General features: G+C 38.0%; 1 protein-coding gene across 1 annotated transcript in view; it reads left to right on the top strand.

Annotated features, from left to right (window-relative positions):
• Positions 1-2,657: 2,657 nt before the first annotated feature.
• The window catches only part of TAFA2 (TAFA chemokine like family member 2), a 161,215-nt gene continuing 141,110 nt past the window's right edge, over positions 2,658-22,762 (top strand). Inside the window, exon 1 of the mRNA XM_027106874.1 lies at positions 2,658-2,764. Coding sequence (XP_026962675.1) covers positions 2,659-2,764 — 106 coding nt within the window. The 5' untranslated portion in view covers position 2,658. The remainder of the gene's footprint in view (positions 2,765-22,762) is intronic.

Below are 22,762 nucleotides of genomic sequence, written 5' to 3'. Positions count from 1 at the left end.
GGCAGTGCTCTGAATCCCCTCCGCTTGGGCACCCCAAAACAATGGTCTCTTGCCTCTTAGGCAGTTCCAGACTTTGTCCCAGAGTCCCTGATTTCTAGCTGTGGCATAGTAGCCCCCTTCAGCCTGTGTTCACGCAGCCAACCCCAGTCCTCTCCCTGGGATCTGACCTCCGAAGCTGGAGCCTCAGCTCCCAGCCCCCACCCATCCCAGCAGGTGAGCAGACAAGCCTGTCAGGCTGGTGAGTGCTGGTCGGCACCGATCCTCTTGCGGGAATCTCTCCGCTTTGCCCTCTGCACCCCTGCACCCCTCCGAAGCTTCCGCCCTCCGCCACCAGCAGTCTCCGCCCACGAAGGGGCTTCCTAGTGTGTGGAAACTTTTCCTTCTTCACACCTCCCTCCCAGAGGGGCAGGTCCTGTCCCTATTCTTTTGTCTCTGTTTTTTCTTTTTTCTTTTGCCCTACCCAGGTACGTGGGGAGTTTCTTTCCTTTTGGGAAGTCTGAGGTCTTCTGCCAGTGTTCAGTAGGTGTTCTGTAGGAGTTGTTCCACATATAGATGTATTTCTGATGTATTTGTGGGGAGGAAGGTGATCTCCACATCTTACTCCTCTACCATCTTGAAGGTCTCCCCTTCTCATTTTGAATACAATAAAAATACTCTTAGTTAAGTAATTTATCCAAAGTCATATAGAAAGTAGGCAGGAAGCCAGATTTTAAACCAAGCAATCTAATCTGAAAGATCAAACACCTATTCCTTTGTACATTATCTAGACATGTCACAAGACCAAGGTCCATGGAGGACTTGCAGCTATTGGGGCCACTGAAATTCTCTCCAGTCATCTCCCTCCATAGGCCTCTCGTGCACTCAAGGAACAAAACATCCAAATGACTGAACACTTTCCGGTCTCATTCTTTTTGAGCCCTTATACATGCCAGCCATTGGGCCAGGCTTTTCACATACATATCCCACATTAGAGAAGAAGAAACTGAGGCAGGAGATCCAGAAACTCGCATAAGATGACAGAATTAAAAACCAGGAGGGCCTGGACTCAAATCCAAACAATCTGACTCGGGGGTAAGTCTGTGTTCTTAGTCATACTGCGCTGTCTCCTCAACATCTGAATCGGCGCGCACAACTTCCCCAGGCCAAGAAGTGTTCATGTATACCCATATTAAATATAAGTAATATATCAATTTATTTTTTCATCCACTTATCAGTGTGAATGACTTCTCTTCAAAATTATACAACCATCATTGCCACCACTGAGTCATACTTTTGGATATAGTGTATTTTGGAAGTGAAGGTGTAAGGAAAAAGCTAACTTAGAGAACTCGAGGAAGGGGAGTCAATCTAGGTCAGGAAGTGACCTCACAAACTTGCAGTAGAGTGAAGGCAAGAATGTAGGTCAAACAAGATTAGAGTTCAAAATAGGATCCGAACCTGAGAAGGCACAGGGTGATGGATGTATATTTTATCTGCCTCATAAATAAATGCAGATGGATTATATCTTATATATTTCACTTACCCCTTAGCAATATAGTAGTTAATATAAAGATTTTAGATTTAGACTATTTGAGATTTGACTTTTTACTCTATCATTAAACATGACCTCAGCAAATTTCCAAATTTCATCATCTACAAATGGGGTTAGACATACCAACATCCCCAATTCGTCCTGAAAAACAATTGAAATAATATTGTATTAGGTGCTACAGAAAGTAGTTGCTCAATTTTTATTATGGGTAGCTATTATTTTATTAGAACTTTGCTTCGCTTTCCTGAGTTTTGTAGTCTCAACTTGAAAATGTTAACCTGATATTTTTCATTTTGCTTTTCCATTTTTCTTCTACTTCTCATAAAGTACAGCATGGTAGATTCCAGTAATATTAAAACATCTGTGTATCTCTAGTAGTAGTGTTGTACAGTAAGGTGACTTTTTTTTTTTTTGCGGTACACGGGCCTCTCACTGTTTTGGCCTCTCCCATTGCGGAGCACAGGCTCCGGACGCGCAGACCCAGCGGCCATGGTTCACAGGCCCAGCCGCTCCGCGGCATGCGGGATCTTCCCAGACCGGGGCACGAACCCGTGTCCCCTGCATCGGCAGGCGGACTCTCAACCACTGCGCCACCAGGGAAGCCTGTAAGGTGACTTTTTAAAAACACATTAGGAATAATAGATTTGAAGTGACTTTATTCTATGCAGGGATTCATCACACACATTTTATCTGAACTGTTTACCCTGACCATTTGACCTGGCCTTGAAGAAGGTTTTGTTTTGTTTGTTTTTCTTAAAGTAGAATAAGTCACTTTTTTAAAGATTATTCAAACAACTGTGCCTTGGATTTTTTGAATAAGTTGAATCTATATTTATATGGAAAGAAAAATGGTAATGTTTCCCAGTTGATTTAGGCTGTTAAGTGAAATAAGATTGACTGAGGTAGGGCCTCTCTTACCTCTTGCATTGTATCAAGGTACTTTATTCGGAAAACTTTAATATTTTTTCTGTTTATAGTTTATATACAGTGAATAGCATTTTAATATAAGGAATGCAAATTGAGGTGTTAAGGTGTCATGGGAAGCTTTAAATGTAGCACAGTTATAATGGAAAAGCAATGGTTTCACATACTTAGGATTTTTATTATTATTTTTTTTTATTTGCAGGATGAGTAAGAGATACTTACAGAAAGCAACAAAAGGAAAACTGCTAATAATAATATTTATTGTAACCTTGTGGGGGAAAGTTGTGTCCAGTGCAAACCATCATAAAGGTAAGCTGTTCTGTTTTCTTCCTCAGCTCTCTGAGGAAGGGGACTCCCTTTAACACAAACTATTATGTTCTGCTTTTACTGGTCAGTTAATTTTACTAAATGTGGGTCTGCCCATGGCAATTCTCTTTAAGTAAAAATGCAGAAAGAGTTATTCTTAATATGGCTTTGATAGGTAATGAATGATTATTTAAATGTTTCCAGGATTACTGACACTTCTGCAAATAATGTTCAAAGAGTATGGAATCGTGACTTTGTTTTCTTCTTAGCATTTCCATTTTTAAGATAATGATGTTAAAATGTTGAGTTGACACGTAAAAAAGATGAGTTTCAAATTGCAATCATCCTATAATGAAACCATCTTTAATGATATGTGTCTTAATAATACGTGTACATGTAAATTTCCTTTCCGTGCTTTTTGTAGATCATATTTCTTCATGCCAGAGTACATCTTTGGCCACTCTTTTGATTCTACCCCAGTATGATACTGAGAAGGCTCAATTCTGCCATAGAACAGGGTGACGATATTTGTTTTATATGTGTGTGTTAAGCTTGACAGCTCAAAATTATGCCCTTTCTGTTCTCTTTTTTGAGCATAAGACTCAGTATAGTGAATACTTTTTCCAAATGAATTAAAATTCCATTTACTTTTATTTTAGTCTATTTCTGGACTGTCCCTACCATAATCAAGTATTCATAACCTGAAAAGTCAATTTAGATTTTTCTGTGAAATATGATTTTACAATTCTGTTCTCTTTCCTCTGTAAAGTCCACAGACTAGCAACTTACTTTCTTGTTTTAGTTTTGATTGAAGAGAAAGTTAAGACTGCCTTGAATTTTGTAACACTTAAAATAGTTACACATGTGCATTTAATTAGCATTTAATTACGGAACAAGTACACCAGGGAATGGAAAGATGTGGTGTGAGGGAGGGATGCTTATAGGACAAAATCTTTTCCCCCTGTGTTTAAAACCAAAAAGAGTCATCTTTCAAAATATGACTTTTATAAAGAGGTCCTTCATATTTCACAATCCTGTTTTTGCCCCACAGCGTGTGTGTGTGTGTGTGTGTGTGTGTGTGTGCGTGCATTTCTTCTTTTCTTTAGTACAGCACTTGGATCCACAGATAAAACTTTAAATTCTCTTGAATAAGGGTTACTGGTATAAAATTAAGAAGTTGTTAAGGAAGATGTTATTCACGTGTCTCCAAATTGGCTGCAGTGAACCAAACTGAAGGACAAAGCAGCCTTAAATACTTACCTTGTAAAAAGGGGCAAACCCCTGGGTCCAGGCCCCATGCCTTGGGCTTAACAGGAGAGGACACATCATCTATACATGGTCACCCCAGTGCACTTTCCCAGCCTATAAAAGTAGAATTGAGAGCTTTGGGCGAGATTCATAGTTATTGTGGGTGTCATCCCAGCAAAGCAGGGGTTCATGATAAGGATGCTTTCTCATCTCCAAAGCCAAGTGATGGGATCTCTAAGAGAGTCATTCATGAGGACTGCTCCGTAGTGAATATTGCATACAATTTTTAAAGCTGTTTTTAAGAATTTTTAAGTTGTGTTATGTTCTATGCTAACTCCAAAACTAAGATCTTTTCTTACTTTTTGCCAAAAAATATATTTCTTGAACATAAGAGATTATACCTTGACTCAGAAAACTCAAAGTGCCAAAATCAAAGTTCTAAAACATTATAGAAGATAAACTTTTGTGTTGTTTTGCTGATCCATTTCCACCCTACCAAGAATATTTTGGAGGAAGAATTTAGGAAAAATTTCTCTGCCTCTCCCTCTTTCCCCTTTTCCTTTCTTTCTTCCCTTTACATTTTCCATGCAAAATGCCCCCTTTGTTTAAACTGTTTTACATTTAATAAGTGTAATGTACATATATGTTTTAGGACCTATTCATAAAATGAACACAAGTGTGCTCACCCCCGAGTTGAGACATGTAACATATCTAATTCTCTTGAACCTGATTGTGTCTGCCACTCTAATTTCATTCCTTTGCCTCCTTACCCAAGAAAATCACTATTCTAAATTTTGTGATTATAATTCCCTTGCTTTTATTTATAATTTCACCATGTATTTATACCTATCCAAATGGCATGCTGCTTAATTCTGTTGTTATTGAATTTACATAATAGTATTATACTGTGTTTTTCTGTAATTTGCTAATTTGCCCAACAATATATTTGTGACATTCATTATACTGGATGGTAACTATAGTTAATACTAATTTTTTTTTTTACTGTTGCCCCATATTTTGTTGTATGAAGTCACCACAATTTATGTATTTATTCTCTTGTACCTGAACAGTTGGTGTTCTATTTTCTTGTCATTATGAACTATGCTTCTATGAATATTCTACTTCTTTCCTGGTGCACATTGCAAGGGTTTCTCAAGAGCACATTGCAAGGAGCAAAATTCTGGGTCACAGGGCATTGCATATCTTCAGTCTTACCAGATTATGTGAAAGGCTTTTTTCCAAAGTGGTAGTACTAAGAAAGTTGTTCAAGTTATTTCTTTTTACTGATGTATAGTAGATTTACAATATTATATTAATCTCAGGTATACAACATAGTAATTCAAAATTTGTATAGATTATATTCCATTTAAAGATTTTATAAAATATTGGCTATATTCCCTGTACTGTACAATATACCATTGTAGCTTATTTTATACATAATAGTTTGTACCTCTTAATCCTCTATCCCTATGCTTCCCCTCCCTCCTTTCCTCTCCCCACTGTTAATCACTAGTTTGTTCTCTATATCTGTGAAACTGTTTCTGTTTTGTTATATTCATTTGTTTATTTTAATAACATACAGTATTTGTCTTTGTCTGACTTATTTCACTAAGCACAATACCCTCCAGATCCATCCATGTTGTTGCAAATGGCAAATTTTCATTCCTTTTTATGGCTGAGTAGTATTCCTGTGTGTGTGTGTGTGTGTGTGTGTACTGCATCTTCTTTATCCATTCATCTTTTGATGGACATTTAGGTTGCTTCCGTAGCTTGGCTATTGTAAATAAGACTCCTTTGAGCACTGAGCGTATGAAAATTTCGAATTAGAGTTTGCGTGTGAATTTTTTTTTAATTGAAGTATAGTTGATTTACAATGTTGTGTTAGTTTCAAGTGTACAGCACAGTGATTCAGTTATACACATATATGTCTGTGTGTGTGTGTATGTGTATACACATTCTTTTCTCAGATTCTTTTCCCTTATAGGTTATCACAAATATTGAGTATAATTCCCTGTGCTATACAGTAGGTTGTTGTTGGTTATCTATTTTATATATAGTAGTGTGTATATGTTAATCCCAACCTCCTAATTTATCCCTCTCCCACCTCTTTCCCACTTGGTAACCAAAAGCTTGTTTTCTATGTCTGTGAATCTATTTCTGTTTTGTAAACAATTCATTTGTATCTTTTTTTTTTGATTCCACATATAAGCAATATCATATGATATTTATCTTTTTCTGTCTGACTTACTTCACTTAGTATGATAATCTCTAGGTCCATCTGTGTTGCTGCAAATGGCATTATTTCATTATTTTTTATGGCTGAGTAGTATTCCATTGTATATATGTACCACATCTTCTTTATCCCTTCATTTGTCGATGGACATTTAGGTTGCTTCTATGTCTTGTCTATTGTAAATAGTGCTGCAATGAACATTGGGGTGCATGTATCTTTTCAAATTATAGTTTTCTCCAGATATATTGGATATATACCCAGGAGTGGAGTTGTTGAATCATATGGTAGATCTATTTTTTTTGTTTTGTTTTTGGAGGCAACTTCATCCTGTTTTCCATAGTGGCTGCACCAATTTACATTCCCACCAGTAGTGTACAAGAGTTGCCTTTTCTTCACATCCTTGCCAACGTTTATTATTTGTGATCCTTTTTATGATAGCCATTTTGACAGGTGTGAGGTGATATCTCATTGTGGTTTTGATTTGCTTATCCCTGATTATTAGCGATGTTGAGCACCTTTTCATGTGCCTCTTGGCCATCTGTATGTCTCCTTTGGAAAATTGCCTATTCAGTTATGCCCATTTTTTTAATCAAGTTGTATGTTTTTTTGATTTTGAGTTGTATGAGTTGTTTATGTATATGGTATATTAATCCCTTATCCATCATATCATTTGCAAATATTTTCACCCATTTAGTAGGTTGTCTTTTGTTTTGTTGATGGCTTCCTTTGCTGTGCAAAAGCTTTTAAGTTTAATTAGGTCCCATTTGTTTATTTTTGCTTTTGTTTCCATTACTTTAAGAGACAGATCCAAAAATATATTGCTATGATTTATGTCAAAGAGTGTTCTGTCTATGTTTTCTTCCAGGAGTTTTATGATTTCAGGTCTTACATTTAAGTCTTTTATCCATTCTGAGCTTATTCTTGTATATGGTTTGAGAAAATGTTCTAATTCCATTCTTTAACTTGTAGCTGTCCAGTTTTCCCACGGCTTACTGAAGAGACTATTTTTTTCCCCCCATTGTATATACTTGCCTCCTCTGTCATAGATTAATTGACCATAAGTTCATGGCTTTATTTCTGGGCTCTCTGTTCCATTGATGTATTTCTATTTTCATGCCAATACCATCCTAATTTGATGGCTGTAGCTTTTAAGTCAGGGAGTGTGACACCTCCAGTTCTGTTCTTCTTACTCAAGTTTGCTTTGTCTATTCAGGGCCTTTTGTGTTTCCCTACAAATTTTAGAATTATTCATTCTAGTTCTGTAAAAAAAAAAAAAAAAAAAAAGTGCCCAGCAGCACATTCCCCTCTTGTCATCCAAACGATATGCTCTCAGAATTCCCCCTGAGAGGGCTGCCTAGGTCCTTCTGTTGTGGCAGGCTGACTATGTAGGCTGACTGGTGGGCTTTGTTGGCCCCTAGCCCAGTTGATTACCAGACCCTGCCTTGTGTGGATGTTGCTAGCTACTGACTAGTGGGGCCTGGTCATGAGGCAGCTGACTGCAGAACCCCAAGGGGCCCTGGGGCTAATGTTGGCTCACTGGCGGTAGGAGTGAGGGTCCAGAAGACTCTGGAGCTGTTGCTCCACCTACTGGCAGGCAGAGCTGGGTCCTGGAGTCTGGCTGCAGGGCCCAGGGATCCCAGAGCTGGTATCAGATCACTGGTGGGCAGGGGTCTGGTTCCTGACACAGTTGGGTATGTGGTCCATGGTGTCCTGAAGCTTGTGTTGGCCTGCTAGTTGCAGGGCCAGGGCCCAGGGCCCAGATCCCAGGCCCCAGGCTCCACTGGTCCCAGGGTAGGGTCTAGCTTGCCGTAGGTGGACTAGGTCTTCAGGCTGAGGGACTGTGATTTTCTTGCATCTGGTGTCTGCCCCCTAGTGGGTTAGGCTGGTCTAGAGGCTGTTGCAGGCTTCTTGGATGGCAGGGCTGGTGTCTGCCTACTAGTGGGTGGAGCTGTGTCTTGGCCCTCTGGTCGGTAAGGCTGTGTCTAGAGGTGGCCGTGGGTTCAGGAAGTCATTAGGCAGCCTGTCTACTGATGGGTGGGGATGTGTCCTCACCCAGTTAGTTGTTTGGCCTGAGGCTCCCTAGCGCTTATGCCTACAGGTTGTTGGGTGGGACCAGGTCTTGGCACTATTGAGCCAGAGGGAGGATCCCATGATGCCAGCTGCCAGCAGCAGTGTCCATGTGGTAGAAAGCTCCCTAATATGGCTACTGACAGTATCTATGTCCCGAGAATGAGCTACAGCCACCCCCCGCCTCTCCAGGTGACTCTCCAAGACCAGCAGTTAGATCTAGCCCATGCTCCTGTCAAATTACTGCTTTTGCCCTGGGTACCAGTGCATATGGGATTTTGTGTGGGCCTTTAAGGGTAAAGTCTCTGTTTCCCTCAGTCCTGGCACTCCCCAAATTAAGCTCCACTGGCCTTCAAAGCCAAATGCTCTGGGGACTTGTCTTCTCAGTGCAGGACCCCAGGGCTGCAGTTCGCCCACCCAGGGGTATGGGAATTGATTATATTGTGAGCCCACCTTTCCTATCCTACCTGTCCCATTGTGGTTCCTTCTTTAGGTTTTTAGTTGTGAAAAATCTTTTCCTGTAGGTTCTCGTCTTTTTCATAGATTGTTGTTCTGCAGATAGTTGTAATTTTGGTGTGCTCATGATAGGAGATGAGCTCAGGGTCTTTCTACTCCACCATCTTGGCCAATGCACCTATTCTCTCTTTATTTTTTTCCATTTAAATTACAGTGTGTCTTGTTTTGTTCCTCTTTGGGTTGATCCTCTTTGGGACTCTGTGCTTCCTGGACCTGGATTTCTGTTTCTTTTCCCAGGTTAATGAAGTGTTCAGGTATTATGTCTTAAAATATGTTCTCTGTTCCTTTTTCTCTCTCTCCTCCTTCTAGGACCCCTATAATGTGAATGTTAGTATGGTTGGTGTTGTCCAAGAGGTCTCTTAAACATCCTTATTTCTTTTTTTTTTTTTCTTTTCTGTTCAGCTTCAGTGATTTTCACTACTGTGCCTTCCAGTTCACTGATCCAGCCCTCTGTATCATATAATCTACTGTTGATTCCTTCTAACTTATTTTTTATTTCACTTATTGTATTCTTCATGTCTGTTTGATTCTTCTTTATATTTTCTAAATCTTTCTTAAAAACTTCTAACTTCTCATTCTATTCATCCATTCTTCTCCTGAGTTCCTTGATCATCTTTATAATAATTTCCTTGAACTCTTTATCAGATAAATTGCCTATCTCCATTTAGTTCGTCTTCTGGAGTTGTATCTTGTTCCTTTGTTTGGAACATGTTCCTCCATTTGGAACATATTCCTCTGCCACCTCATTTACCACTTTTAATATCTATGTATCTGGTAGTTTAGTTGTTTTTCCCAACCTTGGAGAAGTAGCCTTTTGTAGGAGATGTCCTCTGCGTCCCAACAGCACACTCCTCTCTGATCAGCAGAGCTACATGCTCTAGTGGTGCCCCCCATTTAGACTGTGTGGGTCCTTCTGTTGTGGTGGGCTGACTACTGTGGGCAGTCTGGTAGATGTGGCTGGCCCAGGGTCTGGTTGGTTGCCAGGCTCTGCCTTGTATGGAGGCTGGCTATGGAAGCCTTTGGGGTTCTGGAGCTAGTGTTGACTCACTGATGGGCAGAGCTGGGTCCTGGGGTTGCAGGCCAGGGTTCTTGGATCTAGTGTTGGCCTGCTGGTAGGTGGGGCTGGTTCCTCACATGGCTGGCTACAGGTTCCGTGGTGACCAAAAGCTGATGTTGGCCCACTCGTAAATGGGACTGAATCCCAGGGCAGCTTGTTGAGAAATCCAAGGTATCTCAAGCTGGTGTTATCCTGATGGTGGGTGTGGCCAGGGTCTGGGGGTTCCTAGGGCTGGTTATCATCCTGCTGGTGAGTGGGGCCAGAGCCCAGGAGCTACTGCCAGCTCACTGGTGGGCTGAGCTGGGTCCTGGGATCTCTGACTGCAGGGACCTGGGGGTCCTGGAGCTGCTTTTAGCCTGTTGGTGGGCAGGGACTGTTCCTGACTCAGCTGACTATGTGGTCCAGGGTGTCCCAAAGCTTTTGCTGGCCCACTGGTGGGTGAAATCAAATCCTGGGGCAGCCGGCTGAGGGTCCCAAGGTATTTTAGAGCTTGTGTTTGGCCTGTGGGTGTTCTGCGGGGCTGCGGTGGTTCTGGGGATGGTATCGGCCCACTGGTGGACAAAGCTGTGTCCTGGGGTCTCTGGTTGCAGGGCCCTGGGGGTCCCAGGGCTAGTGCCTGCACACTGGTGTTTGATGCAGGGTCCTGGTCAGTCTGGTAGACAGGGCCATGTCCTGGGGTAGCTGTGGCGTTGTAAGGCAGCCTGCCTGCTGGTGGGTGGGACTGTCTCTCTGCCTGGCTAGTTGCTTGGCCTGAGGCATCCAAGTACTGGAGCTGATAGGCTAGTGGGTGGGACTGGGTCCTGGTGCCAATAAGCTAGAAGGCGGATTCCAAAATTGAACTTGCCAGCACCTGTGTCCACATGGTAGAACAAGGTCCCCCCAAATTGGCTGCCACCAGTGTCTATGTCCCCAGGGTGAGCTCCAGTTGCCTCCTGCCTCTCTGAGAGACTCTCCAAGATCAGCAGGTGGGTCTGACCCAGGCTTCTTTCAAATTACCACTTCTGCCCTGGGTGCCAGAGTGTGTGAGAGTTTGTGTCTGCCCTGTAAGAGTGGAGTCTCTATCTCCCACAGTCCACATGGCTTTCATCATGCGTAAGGCTTAGAGCAAGGAAGGCCTATTCGCTTATTTCTATTTTTTATTGTGAGATAATTAATAAGAAATCTGTGTCTGATTGAGAGCACTTCGTGTGAGCATTCAAGATAAAAGTAATACAGTTGAATATTAAAAATCCAACAGCTCTATTCTAAGAGCTTTGTAGATAATAACTCATTTAATCCTTATGACAATCTATAAGGTAGGTACTATTATTCATCCTATTTTATAGATCAGAAACTGTGGCAAAGAAAGGTTAAATAATTTGGCCCAAGTTGCTTAGTTAGTAACCATTGAGAGCAGGATTCAAATCTAGGAAGTCTTGTTCCATGTAACATGATAAATATCTAGCAGTGAATTCTTTTTATTTATACTATTTGGGATTTAGTTGACTTCCTGAATCTGTGGATTGATGTCTTTCATAAACTTTGAAAGAATTTCAGGCATTATGTCTTGAAATATTGCTTCTATACCATTGTTACTGAACTAGAACTCTGGTTAGGTATTTGTCAGCTTTCCCTCTCTATTCTCCATATATTTCAACCTCTATTTTATATTTTACACCTTCAAGTCTTTCTGTGCTATATTCTGGGATATTTATTCAGATCTGTTTATTTCTACCACACTATTTCTATGTTCTCTTGGGTCTAATCTGCTCTTTAATGCAGATATTGAGTTTTAATTTCATCTAGTACATGCTACTAAAAATTCTTTTTTTCTTACAAATTGTCTTGGCTTTTGATATATTTTGTTCTTTATTTATTTAGTTTATATTTCTTTTTATACATTTTATATCAAATCTCACATATATATAAAATTCGATGCTTCTATTTGAAATTTTTGTGATTTCTTCCTGTTGACTCTCACTCATAGTACTTTATTTATTTTAGGGTTTTGTGATTTTTAAAAATTTTGTGAGCTAATGTTCACTGGAATCATATTTGCGAGAGTTTTTAAGGCCTATATTTAGAATGCATTCTTCCAGAGATGATTTGCATACACCATGTGTCTTGGGTTTCTCTAAAAGCAGAGCCAAGTCAGGAATTCTTGTTTATGTGATTTATAGAAAGAGTGCTCTCAGGAGACAGAGAGTAAGGACAGCAGGATAGACTTGGAGACAAAAGATGAGCACAAATAGAGTCTCAGCTGGAGAACAGCCTGGTCAGGTCCTTTGGGGAGGAGCAGAAACATAAATTGCTCCACAGAGTGGAGCTCCTTGAGGTGAGATAAATAACCTCTTGTACACTTGTGTCCATTTGTCATTGGCCATTGGTCTGTTACCCATGGTAGGGAATAGCCTTCCTGGGGAAGTAGCTTCTCTTTAGCAGAGGGTGGATTTCTGAACAAGGGAGGGGCTGTGAATTGCAATCCCCTACCATTCACAGCAAGTGGAGGAAAGGTGCACTGCTGATAGAGAGGATGTTGGCAGTGAACCAACAGCTACACATCACTGCAGTCAACTGCTCATACCCCTCAGCTCTGCTTGCTTCTTACTTTAAATTTACTCTGTTTAGGCAAAGCTTATCAAAGATTCTGCTTGTTTATAATTTCCAGGAAAACCTACGTGAGGAGGAATAGTGGGGCTGCTACTAATGCAGTTGGTACCAAGGCCTTTATTGATACTCATTATCTGCCCACTTCCCTAGCCATTTTAGATTCCTCTCTCCTTCCTGTTCACCTAGAAGGCTTACCTGATGTTTTACGCAGACCTTGTACCTGAGGGTTCTGAGGTCTGGATTATCATGTTCTGAATTCTAGGGTTGTTGTACTTATAAATTTATAGTTGTAACTGGGCATTGGGATGCCAAAAAATACCTCAATGGATCATCTGAGAGCCTAACATATTCTCCCCTGCTCTGGTTCATAGCAGCTACCCATAGCAGTGATCACTGGGGTCATTAAACTCATCAGTATTTAAGTCCTTTTTTTCTTACTCGTCTATGGGGCTGACTATGCAGCAGTTGGAGCTATATGTTTAGCAGGACTCTTACCGTTGCCCCTGGTAAAAGCATTCCCTTTCTGGGAATCAGGACTTCTAGATTCATAGAGTCTATTGGTAGTTTTCACGGGAATATTTTAGATTGGATAATTCTGATGGAAAATTTGTTTTACTCAATAATTTTTGAGTACCCACAGTAAGGACTGAGAATATAGCAGTACATACAAGAGGCAAAAATTTTCTTTATGGAGTTTTTGTCCTAGAGGTGGGAAGATAGATAATAAAAAGGAAAAGTAAAACAGTTTTATAGTATAAATGCTATTTATAGGAAAAAATAAAGAAAGAAAGAGGTATAAGAAGTGTTCAAGAGGGACTGTAGTTTTAAATAAGGCCTTTGGGTAAGACCTAAATTTTCCAATGGAGCCAGCCATGAAAATATCTGGGGGAAGGATGTTGCAGGCAGAGCAGTAAATAAGTATGAATGCTTTCAAGTAGGAGCATGCCTGGAGACATGAGGAATAGCAAGGCTGCTGTGTATAGAGCAGAGTATGTAAGAAAGAGAGTGGTAAGAGACTGGGTCATTACAGAACAGGTAAGTATAGGAGATGAAACAACAGAATAAGTAGCTCTTCCAAATACCAGTGCAATAGCACTGTGTTCTCAAGAGCAACCAACTGGAGAATTGTCTTACTCTGTTTCTTGAACATAATGTAGAAACACTGTAGAAATCTAGAGCATTTGTATTTGAAAAATGAGATATGTAAAAATCAGAGAATGTTGTCACCTGCTTAATAAAATCTTCTGAGCTTTGGGAACTAAAAGTCCCTCACACACAGACAAACCTCCACAGAGATTCTGTCCTGAATTCTTACAATTGTCTTCAGCTGGGCATTCTGGGAGCAGGGTGGGTGGTGGGGGTGGGGTGGGGGGTTAGTGGTTAACTCAGAGCATTGTGACAGCCAATCAGAAAGTATAAGCAGTATTTCCCACTTGGAAGCAATTACATTAGGTACAGCTTCAGATAGTGGGGATTAGAGAGGAAATATTTCAGTTTAGAACTCCAAGTTCCCAACAGAAAAACATAGTCATTAATCTTAGAAGGCCAATATGTTTTCTTGACTTTTCTTCCTTTACCCATCACATCCAAACTAAATCTAAAGAGAATGAGTCATCACTGAATGTTTGGGTTGGAAAAGTATTTAGTGTGAAAGAGATTATAAACAGATGAGAGTTATACGTAACAGAAACAAATTTTTTAAATGTTCATTTGATTAGCTAATATTGAGTGTTATTCCCATTATTATACTAGGTGTTTACTAATCTGAATTGCAACTTTTGATTGAATGAAAAAGTTTCAAAGAAAAACAAATTTAAAATAAAGGTGATTTTCAGCCCAAAGCCTAGATGAGAGAGCAGCCATTTAATTTGTTTTGGTAGCTCTTTGTTTGTTGGTTCATTTGATAGTTTATTCATTTCTCTAACCAACAACCCAGAAAACAAAATATATATATATTTTTTTCATTAAAACAAAATTTGTTTTAATTCTAAAACAATAAATATTTACTATTGACATTTTTAAAAATATAGATAAGCAAAGGAGGGAGAAATAAAAATCACTCATAATCCTACCTTCCAAAATAACCACTGTTACCCTTTCAAAAACAGAATACAATTTTGTGACCTCCTTTTCTCACTTTGAAATATACAAAATACTTATTGAGTATCTGTCAAGTGTTGGGCTTTAGGTCAAGTTCTGGAGGTTAATAAGTGACCCACACAGGCATGATCCATGCCCTATGGAACTTAACAGAAAAGTAGGCATGAAAAACATTAATCTGATAATCAGACAAATAAATATTTAGCTACAAATTATTAAAGTGTTTAGAGATAAGATTTCAGGATAAGAGTATGTAAACTGTAAAATGGGTAGAGGGAAATCTGGGAGGTCTTTTCTAGGGAAGAGACATTTGAGCTGAGATCTGAATGGGGAGTGGGAGCTGGGCATCCAGATAGGATCAGTGGCCTGTGCGAAGGTGCTGGAGACATGAAGGAATAGAATGCTTTGGAGCAAAAACAAGATCACTGTGTCTGAAGGACAAAAAGCAGGGAGGATGGTAGGCACAATTAGGCAGGGGAGGTGGTGGGGCAGATCCTTTGGGGCCATATTCAGAATGTTGGTTTTCTTATAGTTAAAATTGTTTGAACCAATTTCGCTAGGATATTACTAGGTTCTCTTGGGCTGGTTTGCAGTTGACTATGATGTACACCAAAGTTTAAGAACCCTGATTATAATGCATAGTGTTCCAAGGAGCTTGTTTATGAGAACAATTGGATTAATGTCCTAAGAGAAAGAAAAATGGCCATAACATAAACTGACTCTACTTTGGACTTTTAACAATATATTTTATTTTTCATTTTATTGAATTTTCAGAGTAATACATGTTCATTGAGAAACTTTGGTAAGAATAAAATATATCAAAAGAAATCAAATTACCCATAATTCTTGCACATAGAAATTATTAGATGCCATGTGGGCATATTTTCATCTGGTTTAATTTATGAATGTATTAAACATATTTGAGAGCATGATGTTCATTCATTTATTTAATTATACATTTATTGATATGGACTAGGTGAGAGACTATGCTGCTCTGAGCTGGTGATTCTGCTTTAAATGATGAGATAAAGTTGCTGTTTTCTCTTTTTATTTTAAGTTATCTCATTTATACAGAATAATGCATAAAACCCATATGTACACTCAAAATAACAATCATAAGGCAAGCGGCTGTGCAAATACCGACCAGGACAATAAAATATTAGCCCCCCAAACCTCCTTATGCCTCTGCCCTAATTACAACCACCCCTCCCGCAGAGGTACCCCTTTCCTGACTTCTTATGCCTAAACAATAGAGTATTATTTTGTCTGGTTTTTAATTTTGTAAAATTGGGATCCTATTTTAGGCATTTTTTTTTTAGTGTGATTTGCTTCTTCCCTCAACATTTTTTCTTGAGATTCGTCCCTGTTGTGACATAGGAGTCCATTGTGTGAATAGAATGTGATGCATTTATCTTTTACTGTTGATGGGCATTTGGGTTTTTCCAGTTGTTGGCTGTTATTGCCCATGCTGCTGTGGACATTATTTGTACATGTACTTTGGTTCACAGGTGCAGAATTTCCCCCAGGTATATTTTTAAGAATAAAACTCTATGGGCCATATGATAAGTACATATTCAACATTACTTTTTTTTTTTTTTCAACATTACTTTTTTTTTCCCCCACTTAGTAGTATAATTAGCAATAAATGATATGTATTTACTTATATATCTAAAACTATCCATAAAAACATATTTTAATTGGGGCATGAAAAAACATTGTAATAATGTGCCCTAAATTACTTAAGAAGACTCTTTGTTGTTAGATTTCTTTGAGACTTTTTTGTTTGTTAATACTAATCTAAAAACATTTGTGTGAGAATTTTTGTTTACATTTAATATTAATTAGCTATCAATTAATTAAATTTATTAATACATTTTGTTCATTTTTAAATTTCTTTACATAGTTAACACAGATGAGAACTTTTGAGGTCAAAGAGAATGAAATTATTAGGTTTGTATCATTCAACGTTCACTCAGGAAAAAGAAAATCACACTAAGGGGTTTAAAATAAGGAACTGGTTACAACAGTGTTGAAAGAGCTGGAGAAGGTAACAGGGAATGGTGATACTACTACCCAGACATTGGTTAACTGCAGAAAGCTATTACTGCCCCTAGAGGTGGGAGAGCAAAAAGAAAAGCAGAATTACCCAGCGCTCCGGACTGTAGTATTTGCTGTTGAAGTTGCTGAAGCACTGCTGCTGCTTTGGGAATCACTTCCACTGCCACTGAGCAGGAAGCCTGGAACCAATTCCCTCGTGATATTGCAAGAGCCCAGGAGGCTGAGTGCTGCTAGCGCTGCTACACTCTCTGCTAATGCTGCTGAAGTCCACAGGCATTCATGTGATCTCCCTTAGCATTTCTGAAGCCAGAAGCAGGGAAAAAAAAAAAAAGGTGGCCTCTCTCTTTCTTATGAGTGCCTTCCTCTAAGAAGCAGACTGTAGGACAGAATTCAATATGCAAGAAGTTTATTGGGGGAAACACTTTTGAAATATAAAGAGGGAGGGAGGAGGAGTAGATGGGGTGAGGCTTCAAACCAGGAGGAAGGGTTGACACCTGTGAAAGAAGAGAAGGAAGGAGGCTTGAGTAGGAAGAACCCCAAACTTCAGCACAGTTTTGAAAAAGTCTTGGCCAGGCCAATTTGGGGTCCTGGAGCAAAGGCTGCCCATTGCAAAGACTCCCATAATGGGCAAAAAGGCCAGGCTGTTGTGTTCCTGCCATGCTTAGTCACTGACTGGTAGCAGCCCAGACAAAGTGTGGCCTGTGTAACTCCACAGGTGGGGTTACTGGAGGCCATCAGTCAACTGTGTTCTTCGCAGTGGGTTCTTTTGAGGGAGAACTAAGCAGACATCTTTGTAGTTGCTACACTTCCATGGGCAGAATCTAACCAGAAGCCAGCTGGCAAGAAAGTCTGAGGAATTTAGTATTTAAGCTTCCAACCCATTTCAACATACAGAGGAATATAGAAAGATAAATGTTGGAAGAAAATGACAAGTATCTGCCACAGGAACATTTATACATGTTGTTAAATTACTTTTGATTCCCTCACAGAGGTATATAAAACTTCCCTTCTCACCAGTCTGAAAATATTGGCTACAAATAAATATCATTGTTAATTTAGAAGGTCCTGACATAGTCTCTTATTCATATTTTAATTTATATTTTTGAGTTAATGAATGGATAGTTAATTTTTGAATTATTTTCATTTTCCATTGTTTGAATTATTCATTGATTCCTTTGCCAATTTAATATTTGTCATTGATATGTTTGAAAACCTTGGATAACTTTTAAAGCTTGGTCACATTCATTGTAAATTTTCATGCTTTTCAAATTTAATGTTGTTTTAAAATCGTGTTTATAGCTTTTCAGAACATAAAGTATCCTACACTGTTGTTAGAAAAAATTTGAAAATATATAAAAATATAAAGTAGAAACTTTAAAACACCTGAAATCCTATGCACATGTCACTATTAACTCTCAAATATTATTCATATAATATTAGGAATATACTGTATCCATAGATTTTTCTCCTTATTATATTTTGAGCATTTCTTCATCTTTCCTGTGAAAATTATTTAAACATACTATATAATTGGATATTAGAGCTGTTTATTTTTCCTCTAGTAAAAATAATGCTGCAGTGAACATTTATATTTGCAATTGCTTTTCCCCATATCTGCTTATTAGGCTAGGTTTGCAGTGATGGAATTACTAGTTCAAATGACTTAAATTTTAAAATATTATTATGTTTTGAAAATGGTATTTTTAACTATAAAATAATTTGTGTTCATTTTAGAATATTTGGAAAGTATAAAAGAAGCACTAACAAAATTAAAATGTAATATATTCATATATGAATTCATTTGAATTCATATAATTCAAATACACATTCATATGTTTATTTGTTAATATTATGCATGTTAAAAGGTATGCATTTTGATATATATTGTCAAGTTGCAAACATTCCTATTCATATTCCCATCAGCAGGGAATTTACACACCTTTGTCAACACTTGGCCAGATGAATTTGGAGTCCTTGAGATTTATCATTCTATTTAATCTTTGTCAATTTCATCCTGTTTTAATTTGCAGTTTTAAATTATTAAAGATGATAAAACTTTTATTGTTTTTGACCATTAATATTTTTATTAATTACCTTTTCATGTATATTATCCATTGTTTTTATTAGGTGACCCTATTTTTCTTTATGTTTTTATGAGAGCTCTTTATAAAGGATTAACAGTAACAACAGTGTTGTTACCAGTAGTTTACATTTTGCCTAATCAACGCGTTAGCATATGGTGTGCATGAGCACAGCTTCAGAACTCCAGACAGTCTGTGTTTTCATCCAGGCTTGTCCTTTTACTAGCTGTAGGTAATTTTTCTTTTTTTTTTCTTTTTTTTTTGGTTGTAGTAGGGTGATGGTGGGAGTGGAGTATCTGAATCCTTTTAACGTAGTTTCTTTAACCTTAAATTTAAAAAAAGATATTGCCAGTATATATCTAGGTTTTGTCTCTTAATTATTGAGTGACTCTTTTCAAGCTTAAAGTTTTCAAAGAAAACCTTACTTTCATTTTTTATTCAACTAATGCTCTTATCTTTTTGTCCCATTTTATTTTTTTCCTCCTCTGTCAATTTTGGATCTCCCATCGTTTGGCTGTTTGACCTCCTGAATTTGTTTTGTAATAGTTTTCTTTTGTCTCTCTGTTCTTTTGCTCTATTTGTTTGGAGGAAGGGGGTTGGGAGATTTTGTCACCTTTATTGTAGAAATTTGTGCAAAATTTTATGTCTTTTACAGTTTTAATTTCTGTGTGCTCTCTACTTTTGTTTTCTGAGTGTTCTCCTGCCACCCCCCCCACCCCATTTATAAGTATTTCTTCTTGCAAAGTCTCTTTTTCTTCCTAGATTTTGTCCCTACTTTATTTTAGTTTCTACTTTTCATGCTAGAAGCTTTCCTCAGATAGCTGATAATCCCAAACTGTCTGTTCTGAAAGCTCTCAGACTGTTAGTGGGGCTTGTAGAATTTGAGATTCAATGTAAGATGATGTGGCAGGGCTTTTATTGGAGAACTCCAGTGTTAGTATGTTTAACTTTTCTCTTTTGGATCATCCAGATTCCTTCAAGAGGAATCCTTTAATCTCTTGTCTGAGGTTGTCAAGAATTGAGAGGTGAAAGCAGCTGAGGTGAGGAGGTATGCCCACGGCAACATTCTGTAGTTCATTCAGTACAGTGCCTACAACCTCTGCTGTGTCTTGTGGTCCCCGGTCCAGAGACCACCTCTGTTTCCCCACCCGAACCCGCCACCACAATAAATCTTCAAGCTTTTGCCAGGTTGGCAGGTAAGACGGCTGCCCAGTGACATGGAATGATAGAGAGTAACTAGAGATTTAATTGCTTCTCAGACAGCTTTCACCAATGCTTCTAATTATAGCCCTCAACCCCTTGTCCCTTCCAGACCTACCTGATAAACTCTCAGTCTCTCGCTCTTTTGATGATTCTCTACTGCCAGCCTAGAGATTCTCTTTCTTGAGTCCCATAAGTCAGTTCTAAAATTTTGTTGCTGTTGTCTCCTACTGAAATGCATTTTTTTCAACCCACCATCTTAAATCAGAACACTAATAATGTTTCTAATTTTGCTATTTTCTTTTAATTTTCTTATCCTCTTCCTTCTCTTCTTGGGCTCTCTTTTATTTCCACGTGTCTCTTTCCCGGTTTCAAAATTTTCCTCCACATCCTGTTGTTGTAGCTCATTCTTCATCTTTGCTTTGATCAACTTCCGTCTTTCTTGAATTATATGGATGTACAAAGCAGGAGCTCTATAAATTTTATTTTTAGTTCTTGTAATATATTTTTAAATGATGCTGTCACATTGCTTGTATTAGAATACTATGGTCTTTGTCTTCTCTGAACTGTTGCAATTCCCTCCTCATCCAAAGTTTCCTGACTCCAGTCAGTTCTCCCCACAGCAGGTGAAATGAATTTCTAAAAATAAATATTTGATAGTTTTACTTCTCTACCTAGAACCCTTAAGATAAAGTTAAAAACTTATACATGACAAATCCCTGTGTGATTTGTCTCTTCTTCAGATACTTTCGCTCTTACTCAATGTGATCCAGACACATTCTCTTTTGCAGTTTCTTGAAGGCCCTGTGCCCTTTTATGCCACATTTCCCTCTGTGTGCTTTTCACATTTTTGTTGCTTTATTTGTCTAGCTAACTGCAGGCCATCATTGATGTCTAGTATCTCCCCCATAAAGCTTTTCTTATCCTTCTAGGTTAGTTTCTCTGTGATATGATCACATAGCACCTTGCTTCCTTTACATCTCTCGTCACAATTGTACTGAATGAATTATTCATATAATTATTTGTTTATGCTTACTTTTCCACTTATCTGTAAGCTCTATGAAGATGGATTCAAGTATTCAGACATCACCTGTTCCCAACAGTATCTAACATAAATGAAATTATGATATGGTCTCTTCTTTTAAAGATTTCATATTTCAAAACATTGAACAGAATCTATCAAAGGGTTTGAGAAATTAATGGTGGTAGCAGGTATTCTTAGTGTTTTCTTCCTATTTTAATGGTGGTGGGTCTAGTGTTCCAAGATTAATTATTGACTTTTAGAAAACAGTTTAAAAAATTACATTTAAGCAATCTTTTTCTCTATATTTCCTCTATTTTAAGACATTGGATTTTGCTTTCAGTTTAGAATGTACTTGGAGGTATAGAATTAGGGAAATTCTGAGCATTTAAAGTTAAAACAAATGAAGTAATCCTACATATTATTTCTAGTATGCTTTCATATTCATTATTTATTTGGGCTATGAAAGGAATATTCTTTTACTGTAGCTTCTTTTCATGCATTCAATAATTTTTTTTTTTTTTTTGGTAATAAAACAGATCTGCTAAGAGGAGAGTGAATCTTACTATTTCAGAAGAGAGAGTATAGTTTGCTGGTGTTGGTGGGTTTAATACTCACTGAATGAAGTTATATCATTATTGCATAGCTGTGTGCTTAAAAAAAAAGAGATGAAAATCATGAAGCATTTGTTCTCTTTTGACTGTGAACAATTCGTTAATTGAAAAATGTTTAGTCATTTCCAGGCATATATACTGGACACTGCGCAGTTATCAACAAGCATTCCATAACATATTTTGGGAAATTTTTTAAATGTATTCCTATGACTGATCCTCATCACCTAGCAACAATTATAGGAAGTCAAAGGAGTCTCGAATTTTTTTAACTTGGCATAGAACTTGCTAATAGTTGTTTACTGTGTATCTGTTTATGTGCTGTATGTATATCTGTGATTTATAGACAAAGTAAGATTTTTCCATGATTATTTTCATGGTTCCCATGAAACAATTTTCACCCCCTTGGGGGATGATATTACCCTCGTTGCAAGTGCATGACCCAGAGTTAATCAGTTTTCTTTACTATGATACCTTTTTCATCTTGCTATTCTTTATCTCATTAATCATTTTTATAAAAATTCATAATAGCATATCAATATAACAGACCTTAAGGACTTGGAGGAGTTGGTATAACCTACTAGATCAATAATCTACACATTTGTGAGTTCATATGACAAAATATTTGAGGAAAAAAGTTCTTTTCTATATCTTGTAATTTGTTTTATTTGTATTTTTTTCCACAGTGTCATAATAAAAAGATGATGGCCTGCTGAAGTACTTAAATTTTTTTTCACTCACTCCAGTCTTCTAGTCTTGGTCCTGTGAACACCTTTCTTATCAAGTCACCAAACTGTACTGTTCTATAATTTTTATAATAACACAAGTTATCAGGCCACTCGTAAATATGTTTAATATCTTCTCTAGTCTCTACTTTTTCATACTGTGAGTTCCATTTGTGTATCCCTAAGTACTGGATGTCTATATAATAGGAAGTCATTTACTTACTAATTCAAGTCTGGTCATGATATTTGGATGTTAATAAAATAAAATCAACAGGACACAAGACTAGATATTAAATTACCAAACAAAATGACTGCTTAGCTGATCACTCATGATGAACATGTCTACTTCCCCAAATAAATTATTTATAAGTTCACAATGAGTATGAGAGAAGACTGCATTTATAGGATAAACAGATTGAAAAACTAATTTGAAATGGTGCCTAAGCTACTTATCAGGGTGGTGAAAAAAAGAAAATTTGGAGTCAGGAGAATTTA

This window comes from Aethalodelphis obliquidens, unplaced genomic scaffold, assembly GCF_003676395.1.
Source record: "Aethalodelphis obliquidens isolate GAN/ISIS:26980383/991018 unplaced genomic scaffold, ASM367639v1 scaffold8, whole genome shotgun sequence".
NCBI lineage: Eukaryota > Metazoa > Chordata > Mammalia > Artiodactyla > Delphinidae > Aethalodelphis > Aethalodelphis obliquidens.
Note: the sequence above shows the minus strand (reverse complement) of the source record. Positions and strands in the feature narration are given on the sequence as shown.